This window comes from Protopterus annectens, chromosome 2.part2 (assembly GCF_019279795.1).
Source record: "Protopterus annectens isolate FY-2018-M chromosome 2.part2, PAN1.0, whole genome shotgun sequence".
Classification (NCBI taxonomy): Eukaryota; Metazoa; Chordata; order Ceratodontiformes; family Protopteridae; genus Protopterus; species Protopterus annectens.
In genome coordinates this window covers 59,897,998-59,918,602 of record NC_056730.1, presented here as the reverse complement: position 1 = coordinate 59,918,602, position 20,605 = coordinate 59,897,998, and the positions used below count along the sequence as shown (strand labels likewise).

Here is a 20,605-nt window from a genome sequence, read left to right as displayed (position 1 = left end):
ACCTTGCTCCATCTTCAGACAGATGGCATGAAATGGTCAAAGTCAGATGCCAAAAATTATACATCAGGTGTCATAATTTTTTCTAAGCATTTAAGCAGTTATGTTGTTTTTATTCATATCCCATGTGATTTGACAAATAATATTTGTCCCCTGTCTGTATGGTGACAGTTTACATTCCGTAAAGTGCCATCCATTCTGCAAAAACTGCTTGGCTAATACCATCTGTGATTTTATTAATTTCAAAATTGTCTACCATAGCTTTTACTGCTTGGTGTGGTATTTGTACTATAATACTGGAAAATATGGTTAAATACTCAGTTTGCTTAATACCCCAGTAAATGGCTAATAATTGTTGTATACTGGAGTCATTTTTCGACTACAGAAGGTGACAGGATGTCATGTTTTTTCCATTCTGTTGTCACTGCCATGCGGCCATTCCAGTAACAATACAACAGATAATGTTTTCTTTCTGGCTGCTGCTTGTAACACAAATGGCAACTTTGGTGTGGGTGCTATTAATACTGTAGCTTGTGCTAACTTTACCTTTATTTGTGAACATGCTTCGTCTTCATGTGGTCCCCACTCTAAAAGGGTGGGATTCTTTTGTTCCTGCAACGTTTTGTATAGAGGAGCTGCCACAGCTGCATTATCCCCTATAAATTCCCTGTTGTAATTTATGATTCCCATGAATTTATGCAAATCTGTTATTGTTAGTGGCCTTTCCATTTGTAAAATGATTTGCACACGCATTGGGTAAGGAGACCTTCCTGATGGTTTTATGATAGTACCTAGAAACTTAGCTTCTTGCATTATAAACTGAATGTTTTCACTTTTGACCTTAAACCCTGCCTTTTGCAGAGTATGAAAGACTTTTTTTAAGAAATCGTACATGCTCCTCCACTTTTTCAGACTGAATCAATATGTCATCAATGTAATGTAACAATGAATCATCTTTTTCCAGCTGTTGCAGCCTACAGTCTGATGAAAAATGACAGGACTGTTTTGAAAGCCCTGAGGTAACCTTGTCATGACACACTGCTGATTTTTGAATGTAAAGGCAACTCTTGGCCAGTCTCTTTTTCTAAGTGGTACTGCAAAAAAGCCATTTGCTAGATATTACTGTAAACCACTTACCATGTGGCTTAATACGTGCAGCCAGCTGTGGAACTCCTGGAATTAAATGTGCTGTAGGAGTTGTGTACTGATTTACTTTCCTTAAATCAATAACAAGACAGTAACTACCATCTTTCTTTTTAACTGGCCAGATAGGTGAATTTGTGGGACTGTTGCCTTTTGTATGAATCCTTCCTTTTCCCAATCTGCAATACATTTTTCCATGTGTTCTTCTGCCTCCCTAGGAATGGGATACTGTTTTTGAAAAGGAGGTATGTAATCCTGATCATTACCTAACCCCCACTGGCATTTTCAGCTTTCCACAGTCACTGGGTCTCTTGGACCACTGATTGGAAATTGTTGTTGTAAATGTTGCCACACATCCTCACTGTCTGCATTTACATGTCCTATAGGCTTATTAGGTTTTTCAGGTAGGGAGATTGCACAGCAAACTGCACTTACCTCTTCCTCTCCTGTTGCCCTGTCTCCCATCAACAAAATACTGTTCATCAAATCAATTACTATGCTCAAGGTCCTAAAATATCCGTACCAATATTGATAGTTGAACAAGATGGATGCATTAAAAATGCACCTTTCCATGGCTGTCCTTCTTGGTGAAATTTAATGTTTACATCTTGGCTGCTTACTGCATAGCACACTGTGCCATTAAATGCAGAAATGCAAACCTTTTTTGTAGGATTTACAGGTAACTGTCTGTTTTTGACACCCTGTGCCATTAAATGCAGAAATGCAAACCTTTTTTGTAGGATTTACAGGTAACTGTCTGTTTTTGACAGATACTGCTGCTTCCTGTGCCTGTGTCTAATAAAGCATTTTGCCATACTGACCCCTCCACACATATATCAATCAGTAGTTGTCTGTCTTGACCCTTTTTAAAGGTAGTCAGGAAATATACCAGGGTAGGGGGGCACACCCCTATTGTAAGAGAATCCTCATTTTTGTTGTCAGCTGCAATGTGGCGCACTGTATGCTTTTGTTTGTCATCTTCCTTTGTATCTGAGTGATCTACATATTTAGATTTTTTTTTTCAGTTTCTTTACCTTAAGTTCTGTTTGTAGTATCATTTGCCCAATACAACTTTATATCATTAACATTAATCTCATATGCTTTTTCTGCTGGGGTGTCTGCTACTCCTGGTGCTATTATACAATTACAAAATATTGTAAAAAAACAAGAGATATTGGCTTAACTAGCACACATGTAAAGTAGACGTATTTTACATCTGTTGCTGTCTGCCTTTTGCTCTTCTGTATTCCAAACAGATGCATTCTAGGCAGCTTCAATTTCATTTTCTGAATAGAAAATACATGCATTTCACTTTTGTGACTCTGTCTTTTTCCTGGTTTTGATTATTCTCATTTGATCTCTATGCACTAACATTGTTCTGGTTTTCTTTTTACCTTTTATTTTGTACACCAATGGACTTATTTGTTCCACTACTTCAAAAGGTCCCTGCCAATTGCTATTCCATGGTCCTTCTGTCTGAAACATTTTACTAATATCTTTATTCCACAGGGAAGGATTTCTTCTGGTGGTAATATTGGGAACTTTTTCCATAGGGGAAAGCTTGCTCTTTTGCATTGTAATCACATACATAAGCTGTTTTAACCATTGCTGATGCTTGCTGATTTCTAACATAAGTCTACCGTCTGGTGTATCAGGATCAAAAGGTAACTGTAATGGCAGTTTTCTCCCTGTCATTATTTCATGAGGAGATATTCCTGTCTTACTGTTAGGTGCTGTCATTATGCCCATAAGTATGCCTGACAAATGTTGCACCCATACATTTCCTTTTTTAAGACATGCTTTTTTAAGATGCTCCTTGAGTATACAATTCATTAAGCTCTACAATTCTGTTTGACTGTGGGTGACAAGGGACATGAAATCTTTGTTGAATTCCTAACAGGTTACACATTTGCTTTATTAGGTCACTAACAAACTGTGGCCCATTGTCTGATTCGATAATTCTTGGCAATCCACAATGACAGAAAATATTTTTCCATAAAGCTTCTGCTGTTGCCTCTGCTATCATAATTTTAGTAGGAATTGCCTCTACCCATTTTTAAAAGATGTCCACTACTACTAGTAGGTATCTGTACCCTCCCTTTGTTGTTGGCAAGGGACCATCATAATCTATTTGAACTGCATACCATGGCCCATCTGCTGGCTGCACTTGGTGTAACTCAGGTTTTTTTACTTTTAGCATTTACTTACAGACAGATCAGACATTCCTCTACATTTAACTTAGAAATATTTTTTAAACTTGGGTTCCAGTAATTTTCTTTTACAACTGCCCATAGTTTATCAGCTCCTAGATGTCCCAGTATTTTGTGATTTAACTTGACTGATTGTTGTGCCAGCTGAAATGGCACATATGGTAACTTCAATTCTTTAGAAGTAGTGTATGCATAGTATTCCTTTGGTGGTATTCCTGCTAGCATGCACTGACCAGTTTCTTCTTTTAAGCCCTGTTGCTTTTGAATATTTATAATGTCTTCCTCAATCAACTCTTTGTCTAAATCTTTTAAGACACTAACTTCTGTATCAGTATATACATGCTCTGGAAGTTTTTTCCCTCTGTGCTGCCTGTTTTGCTAATGTGTCAGCTAAAGTATTTAACCTATAAGTTTCATTTCTTGGTTTCTGATGTGCTTTTACCTTTAAGATACTGTATTTCCCCTGCTAGTTTGACATTGTTATTACTTTATATATGTATTTTAACACTTCAGCATGTTGCAGTGGTTTGCCTGCACTGTCTACAAATCCTCACCTTACACAAAAGTGTCCATGTGCAGTCAAATAATTTACTACATAGGTGCAGTCTGAGAAAATGTTAACATGATTATAATATGTAAGCACATACAGTACTGCCTCTAACTCAGCCCTCAGAGCTGATATGTGTCCTGGTAACTTGATAATTTCAGGAGACCCCCAACTTGGGATTTTCTGGAACCAAAGCAAATCCAGTCCAGTATTTTTACCTTTGTCCCAAAACCTTGCTCCATCTTCAGACAGATGGCATGAAATGGTCAAAGTCAGATGCCAAAATTATACATCAGGTGTCATAATTTTTTCTAAGCATTTAAGCAGTTATGTTGTTTTTATTCATATCCCATGTGATTTGACAAATAATATTTGTCCCCTGTCTGTATGGTGACAGTTTACATTCCGTAAAGTGCCATCCATTCTGCAAAACTGCTTGGCTAATACCATCTGTGATTTTATTAATTTCAAAATTGTCTACCATAGCTTTTACTGCTTGGTGTGGTATTTGTACTATAATACTGGAAAATATGGTTAAATACTCAGTTTGCTTAATACCCCAGTAAATGGCTAATAATTGTTGTATACTGGAGTCATTTTTCGACTACAGAAGGTGACAGGATGTCATGTTTTTTCCATTCTGTTGTCACTGCCATGCGGCCATTCCAGTAACAATACAACAGATAATGTTTTCTTTCTGGCTGCTGCTTGTAACACAAATGGCAACTTTGGTGTGGGTGCTATTAATACTGTAGCTTGTGCTAACTTTACCTTTATTTGTGAACATGCTTCGTCTTCATGTGGTCCCCACTCTAAAAGGGTGGGATTCTTTTGTTCCTGCAACGTTTTGTATAGAGGAGCTGCCACAGCTGCATTATCCCCTATAAATTCCCTGTTGTAATTTATGATTCCCATGAATTTATGCAAATCTGTTATTGTTAGTGGCCTTTCCATTTGTAAAATGATTTGCACACGCATTGGGTAAGGAGACCTTCCTGATGGTTTTATGATAGTACCTAGAAACTTAGCTTCTTGCATTATAAACTGAATGTTTTCACTTTTGACCTTAAACCCTGCCTTTTGCAGAGTATGAAAGACTTTTTTTAAGAAATCGTACATGCTCCTCCACTTTTTCAGACTGAATCAATATGTCATCAATGTAATGTAACAATGAATCATCTTTTTCCAGCTGTTGCAGCCTACAGTCTGATGAAAAATGACAGGACTGTTTTGAAAGCCCTGAGGTAACCTTGTCATGACACACTGCTGATTTTTGAATGTAAAGGCAACTCTTGGCCAGTCTCTTTTCTAAGTGGTACTGCAAAAGCCATTTGCTAGATATTACTGTAAACCACTTACCATGTGGCTTAATACGTGCAGCCAGCTGTGGAACTCCTGGAATTAAATGTGCTGTAGGAGTTGTGTACTGATTTACTTTCCTTAAATCAATAACAAGACAGTAACTACCATCTTTCTTTTTAACTGGCCAGATAGGTGAATTTGTGGGACTGTTGCCTTTTGTATGAATCCTTCCTTTTCCCAATCTGCAATACATTTTTCCATGTGTTCTTCTGCCTCCCTAGGAATGGGATACTGTTTTTGAAAAGGAGGTATGTAATCCTGATCATTACCTAACCCCCACTGGCATTTTCAGCTTTCCACAGTCACTGGGTCTCTTGGACCACTGATTGGAAATTGTTGTTGTAAATGTTGCCACACATCCTCACTGTCTGCATTTACATGTCCTATAGGCTTATTAGGTTTTTCAGGTAGGGAGATTGCACAGCAAACTGCACTTACCTCTTCCTTTCCTGTTGCCCTGTCTCCCATCAACAAAATACTGTTCATCAAATCAATTACTATGCTCGAAGGTCCTAAAATATCCGTACCAATATTGATAGTTGAACAAGATGGATGCATTAAAAATGCACCTTTCCATGGCTGTCCTTCTTGGTGAAATTTAATGTTTACATCTTGGCTGCTTACTGCATAGCACACTGTGCCATTAAATGCAGAAATGCAAACCTTTTTTGTAGGATTTACAGGTAACTGTCTGTTTTTGACACCCTGTGCCATTAAATGCAGAAATGCAAACCTTTTTTGTAGGATTTACAGGTAACTGTCTGTTTTTGACAGATACTGCTGCTTCCTGTGCCTGTGTCTAATAAAGCATTTTGCCATACTGACCCCTCCACACAGATATCAATCAGTAGTTGTCTGTCTTGACCCTTTTTAAAGGTAGTCAGGAAATATACCAGGGTAGGGGGGCACACCCCTATTGTAAGAGAATCCTCATTTTTGTTGTCAGCTGCAATGTGGCGCACTGTATGCTTTTGTTTGTCATCTTCCTTTGTATCTGAGTGATCTACATATTTAGATTTTTTTTTTCAGTTTCTTTACGTAACTGCTGCCTAGCTCTTTCCTCTGCTTGTTCTTCCAAGTATTTTGGATTTACAGGCAAAGCTGCCTGAAAATCTATGGGGCATACTTCCCCTTTTCCCATTATTGATGACCCTTATAGCTGTATTTATCAATATTGTAAGGTCTCTGTACATTGACTTGTATCTCTGACTTATCTTGTGAATGTTTTGGTTCTGTTTTTGGAAACACACACTGTTCTTCCTTTCTTTTACCCCAAGCCTTGTAATGATCACAATATTGCTTAACATGCCATATTTTTTTACATAAAAAACATATAGGTACTTTCTATTCATTATCTGTATTTGATCCTGGTGCTAGGGATACAGAAGCAGGAACCGGCGGTGCTGATGCAGCTCTTTCTGCTGGTGGTTAGTCACACCAATATTGCCTTCTATTGCTTTTTACCTCACTAATTACCTCAAATGGCTACCCCCTTCTCCTAGTGCAAAGATATAGTGTGAGTATAATGCCCCATCACTGGCCATAGTTTGTCCCCTCATTAATTTTTGTACCAAATCAGTGAGGGTATCTGAAGTTTCTTCATAAATGCATTTAATATCCCCTGGGACCCCTTTTACTTGCTCTAGGAAGCAATGTATTAACTGTTTTTGTATTTCTGGGTTTTGCATTCCCTTTCTGACCTTTGATATATGATCTGAAAAGCAAGCCGAAAGTGTTCACTTTGTTCCATTAATTTATCTGAGAGGGTGATTTTGAAATTATTTAACAGCTTAGCTGTGAGAGGCTTGCTTAACAGGTTGAGCTAAGAGACAGTACAATACCTTCCCCATAAGAAACTACTGTTGATGTGTCCATATTTCTGCAAGTAATGGAGGAATATGCACCCATCTGACACCTAAGCGCTATAGGCCTTCATGTTCCGTACATAACTGAGATGTGTAACAGCTGACTGCGTTATTTTTTACAAAGTCCATCACCTGGTAGACATGCTGACCTGCAGTGCTCTTACATTCATGACCATGTGTACAACAAACACATTTAACTTTACTGTGCATTTTCTAAAGCAGAGAGGAATAATGTGGGTTTGTATGACTCAGCATTCACATATACAGAAGTATACCATGTGATGGTGTCTTAGTATTATGGATAATGGAGAAATGCGTAGTCATCTGCAGCTTAGGAGCTATAGGCATCAGGGAAACATGGCCATGCAGGATGTGTAAAAAGAGTTTTTATGTCCAATATTATGTACATCACAAACACTATTTTAGGAAAAACTACAATGGAATTGAACCCACACATAGAGGAGGAGCAGTCACCATGCCTTATTGTTTAACCATGTGAGATATGCGACAGAATAGCTAAGTAGGGACTCTAAAAGGAGTAATAAGAGCATATGGCTCACGCACACACATATATATATATATATATATATATATATATATATATATATGGTATCCACAGGAATGCACAGTTAAAGTGGGTATTATTAGACTTACTGCAGGCATCTGCAGGCTGTCCTCGCATCTCTGTGACTCTCCGGTGAAGGTACTGTGCATACCTCTAATGCAGGTCATTGCAGCAGTGGCAAACTTGTACTCCAGTCTAGAAGATCTGTTTATCGTCAGTGCTCCTTCACAATATGATTTCATATGTTGATCATTACAAAGTTCAGCACTCAGACATGCCAGAGCCTCCTCACAGTAGCCATCTCAATGATGCAGGTCAGGAAAAAAGCCTTCAGAAAAATTGCTTAATGAGGCCTCAGTCAGTTTGCAGACAGCAATGATATGAGCAGTAAATGTATCAAAATCACATTTTAAAAGTGGTGCTTATAAGATAGTATCCGATCATTGGAGGGTAACAGGCAAGTGATGCAGATGGTCCTGTTTAATGTTACCTATTGGGCAGTTGCGCTGAACACCTTCCTGTTGCTGATCTATTAGCTAATGCACTGAATTTTGAGAACTTAAGTGGCTATGAACAAATGGGATTCCAAAACCTTGAATTGTAATGAACCTCATTAATTATATATGGAGCAAATGGTGCTTAAAAGCTGTGTGCACATACCTACTTTAAGGTATACCTGACCTGCAGGTAGCTTCAAAGCTATTGTGGTACCTACTGGCATTGCTGTGGTGGGATATACTGCTCTTATTACAGACCTATATTATTATTAGTCCTTAAAAATCTATTTATACATGTTGATAGTCACTTTTTTGGCAAAATTGTCTGCAACACAAAATATCTATGACATATTGGAGGAGTGTAAGATTGACCACTGTGCATACAGGTGGATGCATCTACATCACTGACAAGCAGAGATTCACATATGTACTTATGCAGATAAATGGAAAGAGCTCCAGTGAACAGTATGTACGGAAGTACTGACAATACAATTGTACATATTGCTGATGACACTGTACAGTCTGTAGTATACTTAAGGAAACCAATGCATTCAGAGTCTATCTGTATGTTGCATGTTCACCGATTATGCTATGAATATTCATTGATGCTTAGTAGTACATTTATTATAGATTGTGCCAGAATGACAATACATCTGTGTTCGTGTCTTGAATTGTTTCTTTTTGAGACGTATCTAAGAAGAGCTTTTTAATTCATTTTTCTTACCTGTAAGCATGTCAGATGTACAATGTTGTTATTAACATCTCCAGCCACTGTAAGAGGGGCAAGTATCCAAAGCAGAAAATGGTAGAGAGCAGCCATTTGCATTTCTGTTTGTAGTCGGATCCTGTGATAAAAGAGTCATAAAATGTAATACATTAACTTGAGGCAAAGTGAAATTCAGCTCATGAAAATTAAAACTAATGCCCTTTCTTGATGTCTTCTATATAGTTTTCTAGTCTAACAAAATATAGATTACAGAATGCAATCACTTTCAGTAAAACACTACATATATTAACAATCTTAAAAAAAAGAAAGAGTCATATGCTGGTCTTGTTTAGTTTTATATTTACAGGTTGTCTAACAGGCAAGGTATATTATATTTCAAATGGGAGGTCACAAGCAAACAGAAATACAATAGCAAACACAGAAGCTGATGCATATTCCCTCTGCCATGGTTAATATTTTGCCATCTCATGAAACAGAACACAATAGAATATAAGTTATTATACAATGACCCCCCCCCATTAATATTCCAAAACGTGCATGCTGATTGGTCAGCATGCCCATTGTAAATCCGACTTATACTAATGGAAAAGGTCCGGTCGCCCAGACTTTTTCAATTAGTATAAGTCTTAATTTTTTTGTGTTTTTGATGACAATGGAGAACGGAAGAGCTCTGTTGCTGTAATCTTGCTATAGCAAGATATCTTAAAAAAAAGCAACAAAGATCTTTCTTTCTCTTTTAACATAGCGAGACATCTTTTAAAAAGCAATTGAGATCTTCCTTTCTCCATTGCTTCCACACACAGCTCTGATGTACTGTGTAAGCATACACATGCGCAGTACATCAGAACTGCCGCAGAATACCGGACAGCTGTGGAACGGCAACACGGAGGCATTATACAATTCTTAAATAATGTCATTGTATAATAGCAAGAACCCACTTCTGGGTGTGGGTAATGCCGGATTTACCCACGGTTGTCTTTGTTTGGCCACTTGGGCTTCGCCCTCATGACCAAACCACACTAACCGTGGGTAAATCCAGCATTATCCACACCCAGGCATGGGTTATTGCTTAATTAATCTTGTTCCTTTAGTAAACTACAATCCTACCATATCATGGAACAAATTATCACTAGAAATCAGACCCCTCAAACATCCAAATCAATTCAAAACTGTCACTAGAGAGTACCTCCAAACTCACTGGTCCTGCCTCTGCACTCATCCTCCCTGATCTAGGCCATTAAGTCATATGTAATCACCAAAACTTCAAACCTTTTTAGCTCGTAAACCTCTTCAAGGTATCATTCTTCTTCTGCATCTCTTACCTCCATTTCTAATGCCCCACATCTCATGAAATGATTACATGCACTATGGACTCTTTTCACTTTTTTTGAAAATGTTTATATACAGAATACTTTCTCTTATGTATGCTTACTATGTTTTATCCCCGCTATTATTTTTGCCATCGCTGACACTGTTAACACTAAAATTGTAAAACTGTGGAGCTTTTCTCCCTGGTCCTGCACTGAAAAAGGGCTACTTAGCTCAGTCGAATTAACCCGGTCAACAAATGTAAAATAAAATAAATAAATAAACATGACCAGATGACTGGAGAATAAGCATGCTTGTGTCAGTGTACAAGAACAAAGGGGACAGCCACAACTGTGGGCAGTACAGGTATCAAACTCCCGTCACATTGCATGAAAGTTCTGGAGAGGTTGAATGATACGTGGATACACAGAGCAGTAGAAAGTAAGATGGGAGATGAGCAGTTTGGATTCAAATCAGGATGCAGCACAACTGACCTGATTTTTGCAGTGAGACAGAGATGAAGAAAGAGTCCAAGTGTGCATTCCTATACTTGGAGAAAGCATATGACAAGGTCCTAAGAAAGATGATTTGGGCAGTAATGTGGTGATTCAAAGTCCCAGAAACATTGGTAGAATTAGTGTAGGGTATGTGCAAGGACCTAATGACTCAAGTACAGTGTTCAGTCTCACAGAGGGGTTCCCAGTGGAAGTGTGTATGCACCCAGGTTCAGCTCTGATCCCACTGCTGCTCATACATGTGATGGACTACATTAGCAAACAGGACAGAGGGAAAGAGCAACAAAGTTGCCATGTGCAGGTGATGTGGCATTGCAGGCAAACTCTAAGCAAGAACTTCAACAAAGCAGAGGGGAATGGAATACAAACCTGAAGGCACAAGGGATGAAACTAAACACAGATAGGACAGTGGTAATGGCAGCAAATTAGGGAAATCAGAAGAAGCTTAAAACTGAGAAAGATGGGAAGATAGTGGAACAGATTAATAGCTTCAAGTATCGGGGGGGATGAGGAGAAAGAAAGTCTGAATGAAGAGGTTAAAGCTCGTATCAGAAGGGCTGCAGATAACTGACACAGAATGTTAGGTGTAGTGTATGACAGAAGAATGCCAGAGAAGCTGAAAAGTAAGGTGTACAGAACAGTGGTGTGACTAGTACTACTGTATGGTACAAAAACCTGGGCAGTAAAGACAGAGCAGATGAGGAAGCTGGAGGTGACAGAAATGAAGTGCCTGAGATGGGTGGTAGGTTGCACACTGTGAGGCAGATGAGGAAATAAGGACATAAGAGCAGAAACCAAAGTAGCTCTAGTTGTAGAAAAGAACAAAGAGAACAGATTACTGTGGTTCAGGCACATGTGCAGGAAAGCAGAAGACAATCTGGTGAAGAAGATTTGGGACAGACAGGAAGAAGGTAAGAGGAAACAAAGGTATTCAGCAAAGAGGTGGATGGATTGTGTAAGAGAAGATCTGTGGCAGTCAGGCAAGAATATCAAAGAAAGCAAGAGTGTGGCATTGAATTGAGAGTGATGGCAATAGTTAACATGACAGCCCGACCCTATGTGGAAAATGAGTAAAGGGGGTTGATGATGATGATGAATCTTGTTCCTGGTGAGTAACTCTTACAGGACATTTATAATAACAGTGGTTGAGGCACAGTCAATCTATGGTGTCTGCTTCTGGACAACACACGGTATTTCCTCTTAAATCAAAACAAGTGTGTAGTTCATAGATTCATAGGTAGGTACTAGGCTATTGGCCCTAGGGCCTATACAAGCCTAGCCAAAAAGGTACCCTGGCTTTCGCCACTCAAGAAAATTCTTTTCCTGTGCCCCTGTCAAGCAGAACCACAGAAGTGATCCCCGGGGTGAATTTCCTATTACCCATCCAATCATCAAGATTTTTCTTGAAGAGTGCTAATGAGGAGCCCTGTTTGACATAGATAGGTAGTCTGTTCCAGAGTATGGGAAGTCTCTGGGACAGGAATCTATCCCTCCAGCATGTTCTGTTTATTGTGGTGACAAGGTTTAGGTCTCTAGAGTGTGTAGCTCGAAGGGATTGGGATTTCTTTAAGTGGAGCATGTCCAACAGCTCTGGCTCTGACATAGCTTTGTATGTTAGGCAGAGTTTGCCTCTGAGTAGGTGATATGCGACGGAGTAAAGCTGGAGTTTTTTTAGATGGTCTGCATAAGGCATCTGTTTGAGGCCAGTAATCCTCTTTGTGAGGTATTTTTGTGGCCTTTCCAGTAGTTGTAGATGTTTTGTGAGGTACATACCAAAAGGGGCATTGTACTCTATAATGGGTCTAATGAGTGATGAGTAGAGGGGAACAATGACCTCTTTTTTTCTGGATGAGAAACCTTTTGTGATGAGGTGTGCCACATAGAAGGATTTCCTGACCACTGTGGTGATGTGATTATCAAAGGAGAGACTACTGTCCACCTGTGTCCCAAGGACTCTTATCACACTTTCGGTGTTAAGTAGACTACCGCCTATGTGGCAGTTCATGGGTACAGAGTTTTTACCAATGGGGGTGGCAATGCACTTTTTGGCATTGAGCTTGAGACCATGGCTTTGACACCAGGCATCTGTCTCAGTAAGGCCCTTTTGTAGGATATCCACATCATTAGGAGTTTCGATTATGACTCCTAGTTTGCAGTCATCTGCTAATTTAGTTAGCCAAAGACCTTCTGTGTTAGCCTGCACTTCAGAGAAGTAGATACCAAACAGGAGATGATCCAGGACTGAAACCTGTGTACTCCACTTGTCACCGGTCTGAAGTCTGATTTGGAGTCTGCTGCTTTCACAGTGTGGGTTCTGTCAGTAAGCCAGTTGGCAACCCATCTTGTGACATAGGGATTTATACCTAGTTTAGTGAGTTTATCTATAATTCCAGAGTGGGGGATGGTGTTGAACGCCTTGGCGAGATCTAGATAGGCTATGTGAACCACCTCACCCTCATCTATGGCTTTAGTGACTACTTCAAAGAAGTCTATCAGGTTTAGGAGACATGATCTGCCTTTTACAAACCCGAACTGTGTGAGGTCCAGAGTTTGGAGATCTCCAATGTCTTTGTTTATGAGTTCCATGATGATACGTTCCATGGCCTTGCAGACCAGGCTCATCAGGCAAATGGCGCGGTAGTTCCTAGGGTCTGTTGTGCCCCCCCCCCCCCATTGTGGAGTGAGATAACCGTTGCGGTGTGACATTTAATGGGCACAAAGCCTGAGGTGAGGTTATGATTGAACATGGTACTTAGGTGGGGTGCCAGTTCATTCTGTAGTTTGTGTAGAAGGCAGCCTGGGATGTTGTCAGGTCCCATGGATGCTGTGTTCTTGGCTTTGGAGAGTGAGGATTTTACCTGTGCAGTCGTGATTAAAGGAACTTTGCATTCTTCAGATATAAAGATGGGCCCTTTAGGGGGTGAGGGGGCGGTAATGTTAGCACTGAACCTATCTGCCAGGATTTTGGCAATGTCAGTTGGTTCTGTATAATTAGTGTCATTGTGCTGTAACTCAGAGCAGATCTGAGTGTTGCCATTGAGATTCTTGACATAGCTATATAATGCTTTGTGGTTGTCTTTAGAATCAGTGGCGATTTTGTTTTCATAACTAGCTTTGGAGGATTTTATGAGGGATCTTAACTTCTTACTGAGGCTGACCAGGGAGTTCCTCCAATCGTGGGATTTTACTCTTTTTTGCAACAGTTTCTTTCTTCTGTTGTAGAGTTTGTTTATGGCAGAAGACCACCAGATTGGCTTCCTTTTTTTGGAAGATAGCATCTTGGTTGTGTTAGGGATAGCATGATCCATGCACTCGTGTAAGTGCTTATAAAGTGTATTTGTGTAGGATTCAGCAGTCGTAACTCTATTGTCCATCTGCATGAGTGTTGTGAAGTTTGCCACTTCTTTCTTAAGAAGCGTGAAGTTTGCTTTGGAGAATTTTTTTACGGTTGTTTTCCTAATGGGGGGTGGGAGCGGGATGTGGATGTCTAGGGTGATTAGCTTGTGGTCGGATCTGACCAATGAGGAGCTGGCTTCTGGTGTGGAATACCAGTCACCCATGCTGGTGATGACCAGGTCTAGGATATTGGTGCCCCTGGTGGGAGTGTGGATAAGTTGATCCAAGGCATTGAAATTGATGATTTCCAGAAAACATTGAGCAAAAGAGTTGGTACATAAGTAATTTTCCCAGTTAATGGTAGGGTAGTTGAAATCACCCATTATTAGAGTGTTGGGTTTTACTTTAATATTTTCCAGTGTATCAAGAAAAGAGGAGTGGGAATCCTGGGGCATGGTGAGGGGTCTGTAGCAAGCTACAATCTGGATGGTGGTTTTGCCCAGAGTTAGTTTAACTTGGATAATCTTGGATGCATTATGCTGAGCAACTAGCTTGGAGGTGTGGATATCCTTAATGAATATGGACATGCCTCCACCTCTAGTGTTTCGGTCTAGATTTGGTGGCCAAAAGGTGTGGTATGAATTATAGCCTGTTAATGCAGGGGTGCTCTCTGGAGCTTTGAACCAGGTCTCTGTTACTGCACAGATGTCAATGTTCTCCATTTTAAGGAGTGCCTCAAGTGAGTGCATTTTGAGGTTTAGACTTCTAGCATTGAGTAGCATTACCCTCAGATTTTGCTTGCTTGTACCTGTTACGGTGGTGAATTTGTCATATGAACCTTGCTTAAAAAAGGCACTATAGGGGTGGCAAAGAGCCTTTGCCAGTATCCGGAATCCCAAGGGCAACAGGTGCAGGCCATCTCTGGCAAAGCAGTGTGATCTGTCGATCATGTCATCCCAGGCAGACAGATACTGGATTCCCTTAGAATGACACCAGAAGCTTAGCCAATTGTTAAAATCAGTCATTTTGTCCTTGTACTGTGGCATCATTCTGGGTGATGGTAGGATGCTACTCAGGGCTAGGATCATATCTGCCTGGACTACAGATCAGAGAGCTCCTCCATGTCTCTTTTCATGTAGTCCAGGGAGGTATGTCTCAGGTCATTCACACCAACATGGACAATGACAGAGTCATATTTGTACTTGTAGAGTGACCTAAGTGTATGCATTATGTGGCAGATCCTGGCACCTGACAGGCAGCTGACAGTAACATTTTCCTTATTTAGCCTGGTGAGTGGAACATCAGTGTGCCTGACTATAGAGTCACCTATGACTAGAGTGTTGGGTACGTTATGCCTTATGGGCTGTAGTTGAGTGGCACACTGAGTATGTGGGCTATGTGCCATTTGAGTTGTGTTGGGAGGGTGGAGGTTGCTTGCATTTCTGCTTTGGAGGTCTCGGTTGTTTGGGCAGATTTTTACTGAGAGCCTCCGTGAATGTAGGTGCGTGTTTTGTGCTTTGGTGTGTGTGTGTGTTTTGGTGGTGTAGGTTTTGAGGGACTATGTGATGAGTGTGGTGCGGTGCAAGTGTTTACCTTCTCCTCTTGACTGTCTAGTCCAGTCTTTGGTGAAAAGAGCTTTGCTTCCAGTTTGGCTATATAAGTGTATCTCTCACAGGTCATAGTTTTGGGTGGAAGGAGGAGAGGGTTGTTTTTCAAAGATGTCTTCTGAGTTACGTAGGCAGGAACCTCTTTTCACATAGGGAAAACCACGAGGCCAAAGTGGTTAGAAAAACATTTTATATAGCCCACCTAATCATGAAGGGATTCACATCTAGATTAGGGGAGGTCATCGTGCCTCTTTACTCATCCCTTTTGGGATGTACCTTACCAGACACCTGTAGCAACTGGAAAGACCCCAAAAGTACCTCAGCAAGAGGATCAAAGGGCTCAAACAGATGCCATATGCTGCCCGGTTAAAGAAACTTCAGCTCTACTCAGTGGCATACCGCCTGCTCAGAGGCGATCTGTGCCTGACGTATAAAGCCATGTCCAGTCCAGAATTAATGGACATGCTGCACCTCAGAAAATCCAAATCCCATCGAGCTAAGCGCTTGAGAGACTTGAACCTCAGCACTGAAATAAATAGGATATGCTGGAGGGACAGATTCATAACCCAGAGGCTCCCTTTACTCTGGAATAAAATCCCAGTCCAGGTTAGGCAGAGTCCCTCATTGACTCTCTTCAAGAGGAATCTTGATGAGTGGATGGGAGATTGTAGGTTTACCCTGGGTATCACTTCTGTGTCACTGTTAGACAGAGGCATAGTATACTAACCTCGAAAAAGGGCATAGCAAAATTCATTTAAAATGGGTGGCGAAAGCCAAACACACTCTGGCTAGGCTTATAAATGCCCTAGGGCAGATAGCCTAGTATGAACCTATGAACCTATGAACTGTTTGATTATGCCAGAGAGTGGAATGGTATGGAAGGCCTTGGCCTTGTTAGGGTAAGATGTATATGGTGCAGTGGTGCAGCGGTTAATGTTGTTGCCTCACAGCAAGAGGTTACCTAGTTTGATTCTTGGCTTGGGTGCCTTCTGTGTGGGTCTGCATATCCTCTTGGTGTTCGCATGGGTTTCTTCCCACATTTGAAAGCTATGCATCTGGAGCATTTCTCCCCAGGCCTCCACTGAAAATAGGCTCTGTCCTAGTCTGACTTTCCTGGTCAACAAATGTTAAATAAATACATTTGCCCTCATTTAATGCCTCAATGACTTTTTCAAAGATGTCTTCTGAGTTACATAGGCAGGAACCTCTTTTCACATAGGGAATGTAAGCGCTAATATCTTTATTCATGACTTCCATAATGACATGTTTCATTAATTTACATAAAAGGCTGGTAAGGTGCTATTCTCCACTCCTCTAACACAAAACCACTTGAGAAGATGAGCCTGAACAGATTCAGAAATGAGTCTGTAAGAAAGTGCTTCATATTAACTAGGATACAGTGCATGTCTCATTTTCAGAAACAACCAAGCTAGCATTTTTAGCCTTGGAGATTGTCTTTAGGACTCTAAGGTGATCCTTGGCATGCACTCTAACATGATGGCATGTTATGAGAAGCTGAGAATGAAAGTGGGGATAAGTATGTGCTATATTTATCTGCTGGTATGTTGGCCTTGTCCTTAGAGCTAAATATGTGTTACTGCTATCAGTTTGGTGCAATGTAGGGTATTGTTCCTAAGATTTGTAACATAGTTCAGCTTATGGTTGCCTCTGATAGAGGTGTCAATTAATCAACTGTAGATTTAATTTTGAGCCTTAATCTTCAGCTTAACCTCCACAGTTCACTTCTGGAGCATAGGGTTTTCAGTATATTCCTCAGTGAGAGACATTTTTCTTTTGATATATAACTTGCTTATATTAGGGTTCCACCACAAGAGCTTGTTCCTAGGCATGACATTGTGTTTGCTTCAGACTGAGGCTGACTTCTTAATGCAGGGGTTGAGGTATGATTACAATGTATTAGCGAATGCAACAGTTTTGGTTACTGCAGGGGAGTGGACTTGTAAATGGCTTCACATTATCAGACAGCTGTAGAAAACTTTTCTTTGAGAACTCTCTAATGATACTAATGTATGTGGACAAGTCAAGGTAGACCAAAATAATGAATGCTACTGAATGGTGGCCAGAGTTGATCATTGATGGGGTAGGTACAGGAAGAATGAGGCCAAATTGGTGAGAACAAGATCCAGCAAATTTGAACTCCTGGTAGGGGGCTATATTATTTGGTCTAGAGATTACACTGACAAAATCTAGGAAGTCTCATTTATATTTATTTGTAGTAGTGTAAGGTTCATGTTTAAGGAGAGATAGGTGAAATCCTCAAGAATAACACTGCTTGGACTGTATTTTACTTAGATTTTCTAAATGGTTGTAGGTATCATAGAGTGTGTTTCTTAATTAATTAGGACATGGTAAGATATTTTATTGGTAGTTACTAGGATATAGAGATGTCTGAGGACATTTTCTTACTATATATGTCTTGACGTGATATAATTACAGTGCAGCATTGACACATCATCATCACTGAGAACTGAGATTTTCTCAGTTCAGGGTCTGATTGATTGTTGGCAATGAATACTGATCGAAACATGTTATTGTTACACTGGAATAATGTTTCAGTGACAATGATGCAGATGATGACTTTTTCTGGGGTCAGGAATGATTCTACAGTTGGCAAATATTTATTGAGCCCTCTAGCACTGAGTAGTGTTATGCCTATACTATTCTTTTTTTTGGTTTGATTGGTAGCTGGAAGACACTGATGCTGCACAAGAAAAGCACTATGGGAGTGGAAAATGTTGTGAAGGCTGCCAGCCTAGCTAGCTGGAATTTTGTAAATAATTCAGTGTTATTTGAGAATAGTAATATGGTTTGTATGCTTGTCTTACAAATGTAAGAAAACTGTATGTTATGTACTGAGCTTCAAGAATATAACAACAGTGTACCCTACTGGAAAAGAACAGAAATGTATATGAACTAAATGCTTATGCAAATATATGTTCTGATAGTAAGAAGCTGCAATATACAGAGTTAACTTGCAAAACTGTAAGAAGATAAGTTGAAATTGGTTATGACTGTGGTATCTCTCAATTTCAGCTAGAAGACAGGATGCTTACAGCTAGAGGATTATTTCTATTGTCTGGAAACATAAATAATTACAGGTTTCAAAGGTAAAAGTATTTAACTGTTTTACAACTTCCAGTTCCAGGCAAAACTTCTAAGAGATAAGTATTTTTGACACAGAAGTGCTAAATTTTACGTTTCTGCTAGCCTGGGAACTAAAGGCAGAGGTGACAAAGAGTGAAGTAATCTGAGATAACTCAGCAGAAATATTTGATAGTAATTTAGGAACTATCTCAGACAGAAAGTCTGTGCATTTTGTATCTTGTCTTTGGACCTGTAAACATCCATTCAGCACTTGCATTTGCCTGGCTCTGTAAAGATTTAGGTATAGTATTTCTCTTAGAGCTAGATAGGAAATGAGTAAAGAGTGGTTTAGATGATTTATCTATTTATTTGAGACTGTCCTGCAATGTTGTTTTAAAATATTTCCTGTGATTATGAACTCTGTTACTGTATTGAGTTGAATATTGTCTTGTGATTTTATTATTTTTATTAAATATATTTAAACCTTTTAATTGTGTCTGGTTTGTTTAGAGATATTTAAGCTCTTAGAGTACTTCCATATGTATTTGGTTACACTGTATAGGCCACTCCTAAATAGCTTTGCTGTTGGTCAACTTACCATTTGGATAACATTAACATTACACAGTGGAATTGGTTACCCTTTGTAAGGGCCTTATAATAGCTGATAAGAAGTGCTTGGTGGCAGTGATTTCTACCTTCTAGTCTGGGCAGAAGGGGGCATAGCTAGTGAACCTGTGCCAGCCTTCCCCAGGAGTGTCTGTGTGTTTGTGTATAAATCAATCTCAAAGTGTGTGTGTGTGTGTGTGTATATGTGTGTGTGTGTGTGTGTGTGTGTGTGTGTGTGTGTGTGTGTGTGTGTGTGTGTGTGTGTGTGTGTGTGTGTGTGTCTGCCACCTACTTGGGACATGAAGCACTGGTTGGACAGAGAAAGTGCTGGAGGTTTTGGCTTGACTACTTGGCTGAGATCTTAACCCTATAGGTGTGCCAGTTGGGAGTCTTATTGGGGAACTGGAGAGAGAGAGGCAGAAACTAGCCCCAGACTGACTGTGATCTCTGTCTGCTCTTAAGGGAAATTGTACTTTACTGTTTGTGTACTTGTCATCCTCCCAATGTGCACATCCCTCACTGGTGTTAGTGGTGAGGATTGAGGCACCTTGATTACTCGGCCAGGGCAGAGGTGTCACATATTAATTTGTCAGTGGTGGGATAGCCACATCACATATTAATTGGTAGATAGTGGTAAGATAGCGACATCACATATTAATTGGCTTGTATTAGTGTGGATATTGAATTCCTGTAGCTTGTGTACAGTGATCATTGAAAGTGTTTGTACTCTTAATCAGCCACACAGTGAACATTCAGAGTTCATATCACAATTGTTTTATTTTTTTTTTTGTTAGCTTAGTTGTAAGGGAGAGCAGGCAAGCATGACAGCAGAGGAGTATGGCAAGCTGACAAGCAGCCAGTTGGCTGAGATGTGCCAGGCTAAAGGACTGGCACATGCCAACATGACTAAGGCAGACATGATTGCAGCTTTAGTCACAACTGTGCCAGAGAACAGCAATCAGGAGGACAATCAGACTGGCCATGGAGATGTACAACTCTCAGAAAATTGACCATTCAACCTTTCACCAGAGGACTTAAAAATCCATCTGGAGTTAGAGACTTTAGTTGGAGGCCAAGCATTGGAAATAGAGGCAACAGAGAGACTGAAGCATCTAAAAACTGAGGAAATGAGAAACTGTGACACCTGGAAGCTGAAGAGAAACAGAGGTAGAGGCAACATGAAAAGGAGATGCTGACTATTCACCAGACTCATGG

At 40.1% G+C, this 20,605-nt stretch overlaps 1 protein-coding gene across 2 annotated transcripts in view; it reads right to left on the bottom strand.

Annotated features, from left to right (window-relative positions):
• CD180 (CD180 molecule) overlaps positions 1 to 20,605 on the bottom strand; it is a 401,296-nt gene that overhangs the window by 132,533 nt on the left and 248,158 nt on the right. For both annotated transcript variants that reach the window (XM_044063742.1, XM_044063741.1), the window contains exon 2: positions 8,911 to 9,031. In XM_044063742.1, coding sequence (XP_043919677.1) covers positions 8,911 to 9,012 — 102 coding nt within the window. In that variant the 5' untranslated portion in view covers positions 9,013 to 9,031. The remainder of the gene's footprint in view (positions 1 to 8,910; positions 9,032 to 20,605) is intronic.